The sequence below is a fragment of the Mya arenaria genome, chromosome 12, assembly GCF_026914265.1.
Source record: "Mya arenaria isolate MELC-2E11 chromosome 12, ASM2691426v1".
Classification (NCBI taxonomy): Eukaryota; Metazoa; Mollusca; class Bivalvia; order Myida; family Myidae; genus Mya; species Mya arenaria.
This window is the reverse complement of record NC_069133.1, coordinates 26,577,687-26,597,176: the sequence shown is the minus strand read 5'-3', so window position 1 is coordinate 26,597,176 and position 19,490 is coordinate 26,577,687. Positions and strand designations below refer to the sequence as shown.

The window sequence follows — 19,490 nt, the reverse complement described above, 5'->3', positions numbered from 1 at the left end:
AGCGATATTTCTACTTTTACTTTCAATATCCATCTTGCAATTTTGACCTTGACCGCGTACTCGACTATGTCTTGAATGCAAGAAGGGTTTTCATTTTACGGCTTTTATTCACCATTTTGCAATTGTGACCGGGCACTCGGTTATTTCTCGAATGTAAGAAGTGTTTTCATTGGACGGCTTTCAATCACCATCTTGTAATTTTGACCTTGACCGTGCACTCGCTTATGTCTTGAATGTAAGAAGTGTTTTCATTGGACGGCTTTCAATCGACTGTTTCACTATTTTGATACTTTTCAAGTGAAATCCTTCGAATCGTATTGAAATGTCGTATTATTACTTGTTAATCAAAATCAAAGGACTGAAAGACAATATTTTAGTGTCCAAGCTATGTGACGATCACTTTTGGTCTCAACCATATTTTTTATAGAAATGAACATAATTATGTCAGGTATGTCTTGTAAAACTTTTTGATAAGGAAGTTGAAACATTTTAAAAGTATTAAGCAACACATTGATTTCAGCTTGGCGCTTTAGCGCGAGTGTATATTTTTAATCACTAGGTCGGTGGTTGACGTAACTGTTTTATACCATTTTGTCAAGGACAAGGTCCAATAAAAAGCGTGCATTATGCATGAATAGCGTTGTAATTTATCTGCACGGAAATTATAGAACGGTTAAGTCCAGTTCACTTACTACCATTTCGATATGGAAGTAAATGGTCAGACGAAAACAAACGGGGTAAAAGGATAGTTATAATGGTATACTTATGAACACATTGGAAGGGGCAGATAATTCACCCAATACCTGGTTGATTGTGTTGAAGAGCTGGCTGATAGCTTTCTCGACGCTTGGCGAGTCGGCTTGCTCGGTGAGAGCTAACACGAGCTTCATGTAGTTCCCAAGGCCCTCGACTAGCGAAGAGACGCATTCTGGATTAGCGGCAAGCTTGACCAGCGCTCGCAGTGAACGCTCTGTCTCCTCCTGGCTCGACCGGTCTGAAAATAGAACAGCAGGTTGAATTGACAATAGTAACATAAAACAAAACCATTGAAACTAATGAGACAAAGGGTGGTATTCAATATTTAACTTAAGTTAAAGTTATTATCATGCATCATTGACTTTGTTCAATTTATTGGTCAGGTACTAATAACAAGTATTCCGATAAGCTACATCGTTCTTAGACACAATTTAGACCAATATTGAATACCAGCCAAGCACCGTAGCATACAACTTATTTGGACATCATACAATGTTTGGCCTTCAGAATATCATTTGATATGTTAATTTTGTGATGACGCTGTGCGCACTAAATTTATATTATTCTTTCGGTTTGTTGCATTTTGTGATTGCAAGTTCATTTGTATCATCCTTGGGGTTTAAAAATGTCAAAAAGGTTAAGAGAAGTCATTTGGATATACAACATGTACATACTGAAAAGAAAGTTAACATCAATAAAACATACTTGGACTTTAAAGATAAACAGTAACTAATATCCAGCGTCAACAGTGTGTGCATACCTCGCTTTAAAATAACGTCATAAATGGCAACAGTTTGTACTTGTTTGGGACTCGTTGTCCACCGTCGAAAAAAAACGATCAATGACAAGAAAACCCACCCCTGAAAAGTTCAGTTGGTAAAATGGTTTTTCGCTGAAGCAGCGTTTATTCTCGTAATTAAAGCTGCACTCTCACAGATTGAATGTTTTGACAAGTTTGATATGTTTTGTCTTCAAATTTTGGGAAAATCCATTTAAAAATGTTATATAAGACTGATGACCAAAAATCAGATCGTAGATTTTTATTTTTAAGTTCAAAAATGGATGTTTCATGCATTTTTTTTTTAAACCGTTAGTAACGGTTTAAGCCATAATGCATTAATTTTCGAACGGAAATATAAAAATCTATGATGTGATTTTTTGTCAGCAATCTAATATCATTGGTTGGCAGATATTAATGCAAAAAGTTGCTCTTTCCAAGACAAAAAATAAAAAGAAGGTGTTAAAATGGTCAATCTCTGAGAGTACAGCTTTAAATAGTGAGAAAGAAAGGCTGTCGTAGTACCGCTAATTTCTGTAGGGAGACCCGAATGTCTAATAATTCAATGGCCTCACATACATTGTTAAAAGAAAACAACTTCGTACTTAAGATAAACATAATTAGAAAAGTACACCAACGATCGATTCTGTCAAGTTTGTCTACAAATAAACTTTCTCTGGCTCGTTTCCTTGGCGATATACCTTTTACAACATGATTATATAAAAGTCCTCGTGCTGCTGAACGTAGGCACCATTTATGGTGGAAATATCTAGTAAACCTTGTATTAAACATCATATTTCCCCTTTAATTATCCACAATGAGAGTCTATATATAAGTTAGAGTTCCATATGGCGATCTACAAAAAGAAATAGATCGTCATAATTGGACACTAACTTTGATGATTGTGGGCCAATGACAATCGAGGATTTTTCAAATTATCTGTTCATAAGTTTTGATTGGTTCGTCTGAACCGATCCAATCAAAACTCATGAACAGAAAATTTGAAAAATCCTCGATTGTAATTGGCCCACAACTTTTACTACTGACTAGTTTAACAAGTAAGCCTTGGTGGAAAAATAGACTGACCGAAATAGGTTATATAAAACTACTTTTGTCGCATTCGTCTGATTTGATCTACGGAAATTATTGAATAGAAACTTTGAAAAAAAATCTAGGTTGGCATTGGCCCGACCAAAATGCAAACACCAATAGCATGAAAAGTTAATCACGGGAAGTGTTTTTTTTCAATTATAAGCAGTTCATGTGATATATTTGCAATAGTATGTCTTCCCTAGCAATAATTAGCATACGACCTACGTCTACAGCCAATGAAAATGCAGATAGGCATCAATGAGTACTAGGCTTAATCATTAAGAATTTCAACTTTCGCGGGTGTTTAAAGTCCGCCCACTGCCACTCATCCGATACACCTTCCCTGCATCAGATTTTGCGTTGTTAAAGTATAAGCCAATGAGGTTGTATTCTAAGTCAGTTAGATGACTTAAATTGAAATAATAAGGTGGGTCCATTTGCTACATTCACTCCGCCCATTCTTAATAATTAAGGTTTTAACTCATGTCATCGAACTATTACACAGGCTACGTTTCACAACTTGATCTATAGTAGCACGTATACTAATTTGAAATGCAACTACAAATCTCCAGCAACACTGACGTCAATTCAAAAGACTAGATCACTGTATATGTTATTACTGTATTGGGAAACATTCTTCCCCATACAAATAAATCTTAAGTTTATTAGATGATAAAATAACTCACAAATCAGAGCCCCTCGGCTGTTTTCTATCAAAAATAACCTCGATTTACAATGACAGAATTCTTTATATCTTAATACGCTGCAAGTATTCCGCATAGTCATTTCAATTAAACAATCACAAACCATAGGACTTTGCACCAGGGAATCTAAATTATTTATGCAATTACACACTTCAATGATACACTTCGCTGTGATTCATTTTGAACTAAGTGATACAAATTACACTACAAATAATTATTATGACTATAATTAAAGTGACGCTCTTATTCAAAATCAATACATACACGTGTATAACAAACATACATTTTGACTGATACCCCCTCAACTACTTACTGAATAATGCATTAATGGAAAATATTAATTACTATTAACAATATTATAACCGTGTATTTAATAGCTGAAAACGCAAAAATATTAGTGAAAGCTAAAAGATTTACGGCGATCTAATATGATCTCATAAGGTAGCAATACCGTGTTTTTTACACATTTCTTTTCAATTAAACTCGGTATCTTTCATAAGCATCATTGTTTTCATCATGTGTTCATCCTGTTTGGTATATTAAAACAATTGTATTAAATGTGTTGAATCTAATTTGGGAAAAATAGTGCATCTTTGATTTTACGAGCTACTTCTAGTAATGCAGCGGTATACAACCGAGGTTGTTTTCGATTGAAATTTGCCGAGGTGTTCCGATCGAATCAGTCACAGCCGGAGAATGGAAAGGATAGCGAACTTTCGGTCTAACAGCTCAACTCTCCTTTGGAGAACAAGCTTATATTGGATATTTCTGTAATTTGCTAATAGGTGAAGTTCGATTAACCTAATTTTGATCGACGCGTGAGTAAAGTCACGTCCGATGCTAATCAATTTAGAGTAAAAGAGAGAGTAAAAGATGCACTCTTACTCCAAAAAAAAAGATGTACCGCAATTAATACAATTGTTTTAAATTTACCGAAAAGGATGACTATATATAGAAAAAATAGTTCTAATGATGGATACCGTGTTTAATTTGAAAGATGGGAGTAGAAAACACGGTATTTCTACCTTATGAGGCTATAGTTCATCACTGTAAATCTTTTAGGACCCACCAGTCATAAAAAATTGGTGCGTTTTCAGCTATTAAATTCACGGTTACAATCGAGTTATCAGCAAAACAGTCAAAACTCGCTGTATCGAAATCGTTCGAATCTCGGGAAATACTTCGCTATAACGAGAATTCGATATAACCGAAATTGACCCCGCGACCTTCTGCATCCGAAGCGAAACGGCTAACCACTGAGCTATCGGGCCATTATTCGAAAACAATTATATTTACTAAGTCAAATTCCGCTTGAAGGGGCTAGACGCCAGATGATACATTTGCAAGAAAAAAAATTAAATTGTCAAAAACTTAAATAAACTTGACATCGTTGTGTACAACAAAGTGGATATTATTTACTGATGTATCACATCGCTTACGACACATGCATCTTTAGCAGTTTCTGCGCATTTTTCCCCAATCAAGATTTACTAGGGTGTCTACCAAGTAAATCCAAGAAAGTTTAAAATAGCGTCTGTATTTATCTGTTCTCATAAATAGATATGATTTAAACTGGGAAACCATTATGAACCATGTAAAGTAATGTACTATCTAGGTATTGGATCATCTAGTGTCTAACCTCTTTAAGGGGAATTAAGCGAGTTCACTCGTTATGTCGTATCGTCAGTTGGTGTATTCATATCATCTATGTGTGTATACCACGTAACAACTTGTGTTATAAATGTAAAGTCGGGAGGCAGCAATGAGGACTTTAAACAAAGATATCTTCACTATTGCTTCACCATTTCAAATGAAACAGCGCAATGCACGCCGCTTACAGAGCCCCTCATTCGGTCTTCTACCAAAGTTTGATTGAGAGTTTAGTTTCTGAAAACATTTCGACAAACCTTTTCACAAAACGGCCGTCTGACGGAGCACTGTCAAAACATGATTTTGGAAAAAGGTTTGTCGAAGTGTTTGATGAAACTAATCACCTCATCAAACTCCGGTAAAAAGGTAAAAAACGAAGTTTAATTTAAAGTGGTGTGGTGAAAGAAAAGTTATCTTTGTTTTAAGTCTTAATTTAAAGCAAAATATTGCTTTCCGACTAAGCATATATGATGTAATTTATCACATTGTATACACACACTGTACATGATACAGATCTAGAGATGGGGATTACCATGTAAGCCTCGGGTTGGGCAATCACATCGTACTGTCTACTGAGTTATGGAAATGGTCTCAGGAACAGACAAATCATACGGTGAATATACTTTCTGCGTTATTATCAGCAAAAGAGATAAAGATTTGGCCGCCAGGAAACAAATACGGTAACTCCATAATTACTTTTGCTGGAGTAATTTCATAGACTACAATAGGAAATAGAGCAATGTAAAGCTATTGTAAGAAAAAGATTAAATCCCTCAGAAATACTAGTAATCCAAACTGGTTCTTTTTAAACAGTCTAAAATATGAGTCACACAAATGACCGTTTTGAGTTTATGCAGTCATAGCTATTCTGTTTCATAAGAACTAAAGATTATAACCTACTTTACCAGCTAATGAGGTGGTGTTAGTAGTTTATACTCCGGGTTCCGGCGTGAGCACATCGAAGGGTACCAGAGTGACAGTTCAACCACCGCACACCCATCCTGGGCAGAACCAGTACTAGGTGCCTTCACCTCTGCAAGGAACTGACAACTTCTGTACATGCCAGGGGCAGTGGTACAGTGCGAATGGTCGTAGAAATGAATTTATAACCAATCACAACAGAAGTGACCTGGTCCACCCGGGAATCGAACCCGGGTTGTCTGATTCAGAGCCCAACGCTCTACCGGCTAATGAAATTCCCAATCTGGCTTAAATAAGTACCCAGGGTGAAAAATCACGTGACTTCAAAGGTGTTCTCACATGGGTCACCACGAGCCACAACCGATGTAAACAAACAAGTAAGTGACGTTAATTTCTAAATAACCTTTTTTGACAGTAAATATATGAAAACATTTCTGATCCTATAAAAGACTCGACTATTTTCTGCTTCTACACGTGTAAAATATTTTAGATTTGCTTGTATTTTGATGATGTAATCCTTGGTCAAAATTTCAGCATTAGATCGTTATACAAAATTCAAGTTGAATTTATGGTCAAGGATTGCATCATTAAAATACATGCTTCAATGTCACGTGATGCCTTACCCTGGCACAAGGCTAAATCGTTACAAATTGAAACCGACCAATTTTTACAGACATGACTTATAATTTTGTTCCTCGCCTGATTTAAATAAAAAATATAATCTAAGCCAATCGGAACATAATATGTAACATGTTAATGAAAGAAAGGCTCGCTCGTTTTTCTTCATCATAAAAGTCTTACCAATATGTTCTAGCAATTACGCACCACGCATAATTTCAAATAACCATTCCGAAGCGATTACCCCATTAGATATTGGTAGACAATGTTGGCTTTCTGTGTCCTGTGCTTTGCGTGTCAGTGTGTCGTTTGGCATGAAATGATTAATTTATAAATAAATGCTGAAATAACTCAGTCGTTGAGTAGTCGACAACATGTAAAACCCTCCCCTGGGTGAATTTGTTCTTCCATTTGCTGACAGTTCCAACTTCCAACATAATTATCATGTGACGTTTCGTGGTTACAATCAGCAAAGAATATTGAATGTATCTTCCATGGCAGAGTGGGTAAAATAGGTTCATCCAAACCCGCGCGAATGTTTATTTTGGCGGAAACGAGGTTTCGGCCGAACTATTTCCGCAAGTGCCGTGGAGAATACTTTTAATCTTCTTAATGATGATCTTCACCATAAGGCCATGCCTTTTCTTCCATTTAATTTAAACAAACTGGAGCCATTGCCAACTTTGGAGCTTATCAGACTAACGGTGATCTCTTTCAGACATAAGCTAGTTTAGCAAGTACCAATCTATTGGACGCACGACCAGATTAAGGCAGATAAGAAATACAGAATTTAAGGGGGTCATCAAGTTGACCAGTCTTTATAATAAACGTTTCGATGGAAAATTTAGTTTTAGACGATTTTAGTATTAGCCATAATTGAGTAGAGCTGTTCTGCAGAGGAAACATTGGTTGAATGACTTGAGTTTGACTTGCTAAAGTACTGAAAATGTATTTTCCGTTGGAACTTTTTTGTGGTTATTGAAAAAAGTAGTTCCATACGGGTACTTTTGTTATCTTTGCCCTTCGGCAAGATTAGAATTTCCAGCACGGCCAACTATTTGGATCTACTTATCTTGGGTGGGAGAAAAGATTTTCCAGCACGACCACATATTTGGATCTACTTTTCTGGGGTGGGAGAAAAGAATTTCCAACAGAGCCAAATATTTGGATCTGCTTATCTGGGGTGGGAGAAACGATTTGCCCTCAAGAGATAAAACCTAATGCAATATCGATAATTATCATTCTTGTTCAAGACCTTTTTAAACCGTAATATGAGTTATTTCTAAGAAAATAATACAAAGATATCACTGATATTCAAATAAGTTTTATTTCATCAGTATTGACCACATTGTCTCAGAGGCAGGCTGAGTTTATACATTTGCGCGGCAGCGTTCGTGTATACTTTCAATAACTGGGGGCGTAGGCGTAAACACTAATACATATAATTTAAATGATACATAATGACAGGCATTTCATTGAAATTGGCCAAAAGGGATTTGCCAAGTGAATATGTCTAGTATTTCTTAGAATCGCAGACAGCTTGTTACAAAGCAAAGAAAAACAAACTCGCAAGAAAACAAACATCAGTTATACTAGTACTTACTTTACTTTCTATTCTTATTCAGTAAAGTTAAATGCGATCGATACTGTCAAGAATGTATTCTCGTTTCCTTGGCGAAAAAAATATTACGACATTAAATTCCCAATGTTGCTCAGCGTTAGAATACTTTATGGTGGTACTATTTTTTTAACCTCCTGTAAATCTTGTCATCACATTTCCTCTATAAACATACCTGGGTCTAGTTTAATGACATTTAATAGTAAACTACGTATATATGTCCGTAAGTCCGTAATCTCACTCAACCTATTAAAGGGACTGTACTCCGCATTTTTTTTTTGTATTTTTTCATTAAAAAATATTTGGTATGTTTTTTTACAATTATGATATCAAAGAGTAAACATTTTATTAAATAATTGTCCTGAGGTTCGTTACAGAAAAAAAACACGTTTTTTGTTGCCATTCTGGTGTACAGTCTCTTTAAAGACAATTTAAGGCTTTAACCTGGTATTAATGTTAAGTGTCTAGTTTAAAAAAATAGCATTAAATTAAACATTTTGGTATATTATTTATACATGTTATGTGACAGAATAAAATTATGAGGCCTGTAATTCATCAATACAGCCGAAACTTGTTATGTCGAACTCTCTTATCTCGATGCTCTGGTTATGTCGAACTCTATTTGATTTTTCGGCTAAGTTATACACTGTTTGCACTTCGGTTATATCGAGTTTTCGTTATCTCCAATCATTTCCCGAGATCCCTACGACTTCGACATAGGGAGTTTTAACTGTTTTTCTTTTCATTCGTATAAAACGGAACACCCTTCTGTTAGCAAAATACTTTTATGTTGATGGATTACATCTGGGTTCATCAAATCATGACTATATCTTCAGCATTTTGTATTTTATTACTTAACAGGGACACACCATTCCCCATACAAATCAATCTAAAGTTTATTGCGCAATAAATTCGATTAACTCAGAAGAATAGACAGGAGAGTCAGTCGGAACACATCGGCCTTCATCCAACACACATGACCTTGGACGTAATACGGGACTTTTAAAAAGAGTACATGATGGCGGCGTTCGTATACACGTGTTGTTTTCAACCGTCATGGGGAATACTTAATGTTTTAGGGAGGAGAAGTATCATACCGTTTTTTTCTATTAATTTAAATATATATTACAAGTATCTCCAAAGCGTTATTTGGACATGAATTAAAATCAGTCATTTATTTACATCGTTGACATAATCGAATAGGTCTATTTAGCATTACGACAATTGAGTTAGTCACACGGTTTTTACTACGCAAGCAACACAAAGTGACACTGAATCACGCCGATCAACAGAACAGAACAGAACAGAACAGAACATATGTTATTATACGTTAACTTCAAAGTTCTTTTTGCCGACCAATGTCTCTCTTCAGGGCATTCGGAACTCCCCGGCCATTTTCCATCGAAAACAACCTCGGATCTATATGGACACTTTACAATGTCAGAAATCTTTACAGGTTAACTACGCTGCGAGTAGATCGCGTAGTAATTTCAATTTAGCTGTTCAACTTTATATCTTATATTTGGGAATCTTAATTATAATTGCATTAATAAACAACACTGGCAATCAATTTGATCTTAGTCATACAAAATACACATATAACACTAATATTAATTAATACTATTTTTTAAAATTTTACGAACTACTTCTACTGATGTATCGGCAAACATCCGAGGTTGTTTTCGGTGGAAAATGGCCGAAGTGTTCCGAATGTTTTCATGGTGAGGAATCACGTGACTTAAAGAGGTTCTCGCATGAGTCACCACGGGTCACAAGCAATGTAAACAAACAAGTAAGTGACGTTAATTTCTAAATAATCGTCTTTGACAGAAGAAATAGGAAAATATTTCTTTATAGCCTATAAAAGACGATGCTAGTTTCTGCTTTCACACGTGTAAAATATTTTAGATTTGCTTGAATTTAAATGATGCTATCCTTGGCCAAAGTTTCAGCATTGTACCGTTCTACAAAATTCCGTCAAGTTGAAATTTCGGCCAAGAATTGCATCATTTAAATCCGTGATTCTTTACCCTGCTCTTGCTCCGAAGGACGGAAATTTCCATGTAAGACTGTCCTCAAATTATTCCTGCGGGTCTTGTCTATATTATGTACGAAAGGATAATAATACGCTGAATGTTTTGTAACACTTAGCCAAAGAGACAGAGATAAAGATTAATCTTTCGCCACTTAACTTGTTTCTTTAGTTTCATTTTTTAACCCTTATAAGTTAAAGCTGCACTCTCACAGACTGACCGTTTTGACAACATTTTTATTTTTTGTCTTGGAATGAGCCAATATTTGCGTAAATGTCTGAAACCAGTCAAACAAGACTGATGATAATTGATCAGATCGCAGTTTTTAACAGTTACGCTTATATTTATTTAATCAAAATTCATTCAATAATTTAAATGAATAATAAAATATCTAATTGATGTTTTATGGCTAAAACGTTGCAAACGCTTAAAGAAACATGCTTTTTTCGTTGACCCAACCACTCTCACAGATTTAGCGTTTTGACAATTTTTTATTTTTTGTCTTAGAATGAGCCAATGTTTGTGTAAATATCTAACAACCAGTGGTATAAGACTGCTGGCAAAAGATCAGATCGCAGATTTTCATATTTCCGTTTCAAAATTAAAGAATTATGTCAAAAAGCGTTACTTATGCTTTAAGAAAAATGTATAAAAATCAACATTTGAATATAGATGTGAAACCTGCGATCTTAGTTTTGTCTGTAGTCAGTGGTTTCCATGCACTTTCGCAAAAAATGGCTCGTTCCAAGACAAAAAAAAATGTCAAAACGTTCAATCTGTGAGAGTGCAACTTTAAGATCGGTTCTTTTGTGAGTTATCTGATATGACTGAAATCAAAGCATTGATGCCAAAATCAGTTGACTGTGAGACCAAAAGAAAGTTGTCGAAATGGTCAACCTGTGAGACAGCAGCTTTAATACACGATGTCGAATGATAACCCTATATTACAAATACGCTTACTCATTCAGAAGCAAAAAAACACGTTGTCTAGATTTATGGCACGAAGGATTCACCTAGTCACAAATCAAAGGAAAAATAACATACAAATTAAGCAAAAAATAACAATAATTGTTTTCATGTTCTTTCAGTTAAGGAATATATCAGGAAAGTGTGATCGATTCTGTCTAGCATGTCTTAATAAAGAAACATTTTCTTGTCGAAATACGTTTTATAACATTAGTTTCCGCGGGGCGTTCAACGTACGGGCAACTTGTTGTAAATATAAGATTAGGGAAGTGGCAGATTTGATTCTACCATTTGGCTGTCAATGAACTGTCTGATTCAAACCAAGACTGGCCATAATGTCTCAGCCAAACTAGGACTGACCAAAATGTCTGAATCAAACCAAGACTGGTCATAATGACCCAATCAAACCAAGACTGGTCATAATGTCCCAATTAAACCAAGACTGGTCATAATGTCCCAATCAAACCAAGACTGGTCATAATGTCCCAATCAAACCAAGACTGGTCATAATGTCCCAATCAAACCAATGGTCATAATGCCCCAATCAAACCAAGAATGACCAAAATGTCTCCATTAGACCAAGAATGACCAAAGAGAAGCAATCAAACCAAGACTGACCAAAATGTCTCAATCAAACCAAGACTGACCAAGACGTCCAAGTCTAATCGAACTGACCATGATGACCAAGTCAAATCCAAACTGGCCAATGTGTCTCAGTCAACACAAGACTTACCCTGATGACTTTATCGAACCAAGACTGACCATGATGTCTCAACCAAACCAAGATATGCATATATACATATATTTAAGTACGCAACATGTACGATTTCCACGCTTCTTAAAGATAGCTCAGCCAGACTTATTTCACATTATGGAATTATTCTTCAGATTGCTTCTCTCCGCATTTGTCTGGAGTAGATTGAGAGACAGGGATTATCATGCACTACTTTATAAGATTATTTCTGCCTGCCTTAGCTGTCTACTATGTTATGTAAATGCCTCCATGAACAGAATAATCATACGAATAAATTCCTGGTAACAATCAGCAAAGGAGATTATAAGTATCTTCCATGGCCGAGAGTGTAAGATAGGTTCATTCCGACCCGAGCGTAGGGTGTTTTGCGGAAACGAGGTTTACCGAGTTTCCGCAAAACACCCTGCGCGAGGGTCGGGATGAACCTATCTTACACGAGCGGCTATGGTAGATGCTTTTTCTCCCACCTCAGTTAAACAAAATTAAGTAAAAATGTATTTTTTGCTGGAACTCTTTTGTGCTTAGTGAAAATAATTGCGTATGGATATGCGATAGCACGTGGTTGTCATGGATATTCGCGCAGTGATTCAGAATATGTTAATAGTCAAATCGGTATTTTTAAAAAGTTCTAAAGAGAATGAATCATTATTTCTTGAATGGTGCGTGAAAACTGTTTTATGGTCACAAGTGAAGCGAGAAATAATTAATTAGCGTTCTAAATATTACCATAAGACAAGATTTCCTTGATGCTACAGTCTTCAACAAGGGAGGTAATTACAATGTGGTAACCATTAAAAAGGAGTTCCATACGGGCATTTTATCTTCGCCCGTGGGCAAGATAGGAATATCTAGTATGGTTAAATTATTGGATCTACTTATCTGAGGTGGGAGAAAAAGATTTGTCCTCCAGAAAACTAATGAGATAACGCCATAAAATCACTATTGCTCGGGATGTTTCTTCGACAGCAAAAGGAAAGACGACAAAGATGCAATATGATAAGAAAATTGTTGATTATTCAGAATGGTTCTTTTGAAAACCAATCGATTTCAAGGCAATATATCTACACTTCAACTTCCATTGCTTAAATGAACGACATTGTGGCAATTGCGATTATCATCCGATTAACGCATCATCTTCGGATATGTTCGGATCGCATATAAATATACATGTACATTGAAATTTGTTTATCCTGTTATTCTTTAAATTGTGCCAGCAGGCCACGAACAACTAAACGCATGTTGTCAAGTGTAAATTCTTGATTTGTTATAATATTGTAGTCACTGGCGTTTCAATTTTAAATTAAAAATGAATTTGTTTATTTTTCCAGCGTAGTTATGACCTCATATGAAAAACTGTTTCCGGTTACGGTTGGGTGAGCAAAGATGAGCAAAATACTTAAAGGTTTTCTTAAATAAACTAAAGTATGTTTTTAACAATTCTGTTAATAAATAATGAACTACTGGTGTAAATATAAGAAATGAATTGCGTGGTCCATGTCATTATTGGGGAAATGAACGCAGTTGGACTGGTTAAAGTACGCGTGGAGTACTACACACATTTTAACAAGCCCAACTGCGTTCACACCCCGATAATGACATCAGCCACGCAATTCATTCCATAATTTAGGTTTATCTCAAATCGAAATACCCAATTCTATTTTGAGATTGAAAACACCATATACACTGTATGCACTAGAACATTTACATCTAAACATAGATCTTTTCAATGGTAACCAGAAGAACAACAATAAAAAACTAACAAATTGAATTATGTTGTATGAGTGGAACTGGGCAGATTTCAAATTTGATCTTTGTTTATTTTTTTTTTATATTTCATTGATGTACATTTTCGCACACAAGTTTCTTTTATTCATAAATTTAAAGTTCAAGTTAAAAATGTAGCGGGTTGTCTTTATTGATTTGCATTTTGCATATGATTTACTTAATGAAAATACATGAAAAAAATCACTTTTGATATTTATTTTTTCTTCAGCTTTGTGTTTATTTCTTACACGGGCTTAAGTTTAGTTCACACAAATATGTAGTAAAATAATGAAACAACGTCACACAAATGATTTAATTACTCGAATTTAATCGATTATGATCTTAACATTTTGAACTCTTCGGCCATTTTCATTCCAGACAATCTCGGACTCAGATGAATGCCTGTACATCAGTAGAAATCGTTCGCTAAGTTTAAGATAATAGTATGAGTTATTTGTAGTGTTTTAAAACTTGTATTTTGTATTAACTAGTTAAAATTGATTGCCAGTGAAGTGTATAATTGCATACTTAATTAAGATTTCCAAGAGAAAGTCTTTATTTTAACTGCTAAATTGAAATTACTACGTGATCTTCATACAGCGTAGTTTAATGTAAATATTTCTGACATTGTAAACCGTCCATATACATCCAGGGTTATTTGCGATGGAATCTGGCCGAAAAGTTCCGAATGAAATCTTTATTGAACCGTCAGCCAGAACCATGAGTACATCTCAGAGTTTTATTATCTAACTGGGAAACATTTCCTCCATGTACAAATGAGCTGAAGGGTTATTGCGCGATAAAATCACTCCGATTAATAGGGCCAGGGCGATTACGACAAATAAGCCAGTTTTCCATTAAGGTGTCCGACCAACAAATATAAACAAATAGATGCCTGGTGATTTCATATTTAATTGGGATCGTAAGAAAAAGTTTGTTTTGTGTGCTGAAATAAGAGTACCAAGAATAATACAGTTAAAACTCGTTATTTCGAAATCGTATGGACCTCGTGAAATACTTCGAGATGACGAAATTCGATGTAACCGAAAATCAAAAAGTGTAAAACTTAACCTAACAAACCCGAAATAATTTCGACATAACCAGCTAGCAAAATAACGGGGCTAAGAAACATCGAATTTTAAAGGGGCAGAATGTAGGTTGATGCCAATATATGTTGTTGTTTTTGTCTAATTTTATGCATTACTTCATTTGGCTTATAATAATAATAACAATAATAACAATAATAATAATAATAATAATAATAATAATAATAATAATAATTATAACAATAATAATGATAATAATAATAAAAAAAGAATAATAATATATTTTTTATAATATTAATAATTATGATAAAAATTATAATAATAATAATAATAATAATAATAATAATAATAATAATAATAATAATAAAAATAATAAAAATAATACTAATAACAAGACTATTTAAAATACTATTAAAAATGATAATAATGAAATAATAATAAATAATTATAAAAACAATAATTATGAAAATAATAATAATAATAATAATAATAATAATAATAAAAATAATAATAAAAATAATAAAAAAACACAATAATAATTATAATAATAAAAATAATAATAATAATAATAATAATAATAATAATAATAATAATAAAAATTATAATAATAATAATAATAATAATAATAATAATAATAATAATAATAATAATAATAAGACTATTCAAAATACTATTAAAAATGATAATAATGAAATAATAATAAATAATAATAAAAACAATAATTATGATAATATAATAATAACAATAATAATAATAATAATAATAATAATAATAATAATAATAATAATAATAAAAATAATAATAATTAAAATAATAATAATAATAATAATAATAATAATAATAATAATAATAATAATAATAACGATAATAATGATAATTATAATAATTAGATCAATCTGTATTGTGCCCCCTTTAATCTATATTACGCCCCTTTGTCCCATATTGTGGCACTCTAGCCTATACAGTGCCACTTCAATTTAATGGAAAATAAATCTATGAGGGAACTACCTAATTTGTTGGTCGAATTCCTTATGAGACCAGTTCACAGCGCCAGTAGCGAAAACATACATGTATTGCCTATTTCGGGCACTGCTTGAATCCAGTCGATGTATATAACGTGAATGGATTGATTCTCTGATAAATATTAAATGATCGACGTTTGAACGTGAGTAAGAACCTCCCAACCCCCTACGCTTTAAACCAAATATATGATATGAATGGTACGTCGCAAGACAACATTTTGCTTCGAAAACAGACTAAAAAGATAACATTTTCTTTTTCTTCCCATTTTAAATGAAACAAAAACAGTCTATGGTGCTTTAAGAGCCCCGACTTCGATTTATAACTGAAGTTGGTTAGGTGATTAGTTTCGTAAAACCCCTCAATAAAACTGTTTCCGAAATATTGTGTTGACAGTGCTCCATCAGGCGGCGGTTTTGAAGAAACTAAATTCTCAAACTATCTCCGGTTAAAGATCGAAGGCGGTGTTCTGTAAGCGGCGTAGACTGCGATGTTTCATTTAAAATGGTGAAGAAATATCAAAGTTTGTCAAAAGTCTTCATTCTGAGCAAAATATTGCATACCGACGACCGACGAAGCATTTATGACGCATTTATTCACGTGGTATAGACATACTGACAATAAGTGTTCAAATGTTAAAAATGTCCCCCCCCCCCCCCCCCCCCCCAGCATTATTGTGGCTAACTGCGCTATGCGAGTGATTCCATGAACAGAAAAGGCAAATGTTGCATCTAAATTCTTGGTAACAGAAATAAACAAGCACAGGCGATACACATTTGTCCGCCGGAAACATAATGAGATATCGCTATAATAAGTGTTTCTCAAGAAGTTTATAGACCGCATGGGGAAGCGAAATATGATGAGATATGATAAAAACATTCGAGAACTGACGTCAGTATTACGTCAAAACGACTTTATAAAGTCAATTCCGATATAACTAAAATTGTCCGCTCTATAAATACAAACTGCTGTTATTAAATGCTATCGTATTCGCATATGAAGAGCGCATCAAATTTAAAACTATAATTACTCGTATGATATTTTTTATGTCTATAAACATGAAGTCGAGAACTATTCGTTGATATAGTCAGTGTAAAGGGAAATTCCGTTTTCTAATACAAGATCGCCTTCTGCTTACTAGTATGTCATTCTGTTACCGCGTTGCATGACCTCCTCGTTCTGTCATTATGTTGCCACTTTGCATAAGCTCCTCGTTCTGTCATTATGTTGCCGCTTTGCATGACCTCCTCGTTCTGTCATTATGTTGCCACTTTGCATAAGCTCCTCGTTCTGTCATTCTGTAACCACTTTGCATAACCTCCTCGTTCTATCATTCTGTTACCGCTTTGCATAAGCTCCTCGTTCTGTCATTCTGTTACCGCTTTGCATAAGCTCCTCGTTCTGTCATTCTGTTACCGCTTTGCATGACCTTCTCGTTCTGTCATTCTGTTACCGCTTTGAATGACCTCCTCGTTCTGTCATTCTGTAACCACTTTGCATAACCTCCTCGTTCTGTCATTCTGTTACCGCTTTGCATAACCTCCTTCTCGTTCTGTCATTCTGTTACCGCTTTGCATGACCTCCTTGTTCTGTCATTCTGTTACCGTTTTGAATGACCTCCTCGTTCTGTCATTCTGTAACCACTTTGCATTACCTCCTCGTTCTGTCATTCTGTTACCGCTTTGCATAACCTCCTTCTCGTTCTGTCATTCTGTTACCGCTTTGCATGACCTCCTCGTTCTGTCATTCTATTACCGCTTTTCATGACCTCCTCGTTCTGTCATTCTGTAACCACTTTGCATAACCTCCTCGTTCTGTCATTCTGTAACCACTTTGCATAACCTCCTTCTCGTTCTGTCATTCTGTTACCGCTTTGAATAACCTCCTTTTCGTTCTGTCATTCTGTTACCGCTTTGCATGACCTCCTTTTGCCCTTTATGTTATATGAAGGACGAAGGGGCGGATCCAGGATTTCACGTGAGTTGGGGTGCACCTCGAGGGGCATGCTGCCCCTTCCCACGGGCCAGAACACAGCATACACTATGACTATCATACAAATGAAGGTCATTGGTATGCATTTACCAACATGAAAGGACATGGAACGTCGCTGAACTGTATTTGGTAAAGGCATACTAATATTCCGTTAACCAACTTAGTGTTTGAGTTTATATTTTGTCTACTGACATAGTTAATTCACATATATCCTATAAATTGGGTCAAAAGTAGCCTTCTCATAGTTGTTCTGTATAAAGTAGAATAGCACCTCGAAATTTAGAGTTGCAGCTCGATCTTATAAAAAGCTGAACTTCTAATCGTCTTTCGGGATGGAGTTAAATTGCGGGTATAAGCGTGGCACTGCTGTATATTGGTGCATTTGAAAGAACCAGGGTAGCATTTTGGCTGCGCACTTTGCTCCAAAATAGCTAAAATGGCTAACACTCTTATCGGAGCACTCGCCGAATGGACATTATGCACGAGGGCGAGTATTAATAACTTTACACGCACGCACGCAACACGCACGCACGCACGCACACACGCACACACACACACACAGATATAGAGTGTTGCAACAAAATTTCATAATTAGAGGCTCTATTGGCAGCTTTAATAGTTGACCCTAATGGTACGCAATATTCATCCGATGAAAATCAATAACTGCGGCCAAATAATGGAAGGACAAATTAGAAAAGTACTTCCATCTTATTGGACAAAATGTAATTTCGAACACTTATAAATGTTTGTACTGTTTTAAGTGGACTGTCGAGCGACAATAAAGAGAATGTTTATCAGGAAGTAAATCTTAATTAAACGGCGCCGGTGGATTTGAAGACACGTGTGATTATCAAACGCTGTTTTCCCTCCATGTGTTTAAGTTTCTCTAAATTCGGAAAATATTGCAAAGGGTAATACTTCAGTTAAACATTAAAGTGACTCGCTCATGGTTTGTAAATTGCACTTTTTAATTACGAAATAAAGTGTGGCAAATCATAAAGAGTGCTAAAACAAAAATACCAAATGCTGGAACCTTTCAGCAAATGTTGATATTTACTCAAATATCGTCTTTGAAGACCATAATTTTCAATCGCGTTACTAACGCGATTTAAAATTAATTACGGCTGTGGTGTTGCGTGATTGGTTGATTGACACTATTATGAGATGTTATCAATATATCGTTAACAGGTCAACATATCCAATAGTTTTGTTAAAGTCCCGGTGGCCGTGTGGACTAGCAAGCTGTTTCATACCTTTTCTTGACTTTACCGGCGTGGGTTTGAATCCCACTAAAAACAAAATATTGATTATACTTTAACTGTATAATTTTCTACGATTTCGATATCATAGAGTAAAAAAATGATAAAATCAAAAAAAAAATCAGATGAATTACCGAGAAAACTATTTTTGGGGGTAAAAAAACAACATGAGCGAGTCACTTTAAAGGAAATGTAAATCAGGTCTGTACTTCTCTGCAATCTCGTTCGAGATACGATTGATTTTAAGCAAATCTGATGAATCTACTTCGACTTTTATTTGCGTGTTAGGTGTAAAAGTACATTTGACAAAAGATGCAAAGGTCACGCAGCAATATATTGGTTTCTAATTGGCGATTGTTCATGCAATATGACCGCCTGAAACGGCTAAAATACATGGTTGACGCAAGCAACTTGAAGTTAAATTCCAATGCTGCCTGCGTATTCAATGTGGTTTTTATACAGAAGAAGAAATTAAAAGATTTTCGTCTGCTAGAAAATACGATCGATTCTTGTTACGTT

At 34.9% G+C, this 19,490-nt stretch overlaps 1 protein-coding gene across 1 annotated transcript in view; it reads right to left on the bottom strand.

The window, feature by feature from the left end:
• The window catches only part of LOC128210573 (1-phosphatidylinositol 4,5-bisphosphate phosphodiesterase epsilon-1-like), a 181,789-nt gene that overhangs the window by 112,207 nt on the left and 50,092 nt on the right, over window positions 1-19,490 (bottom strand). Inside the window, exon 4 of the mRNA XM_052914925.1 lies at window positions 804-994. Coding sequence (XP_052770885.1) covers window positions 804-994 — 191 coding nt within the window. The remainder of the gene's footprint in view (window positions 1-803; window positions 995-19,490) is intronic.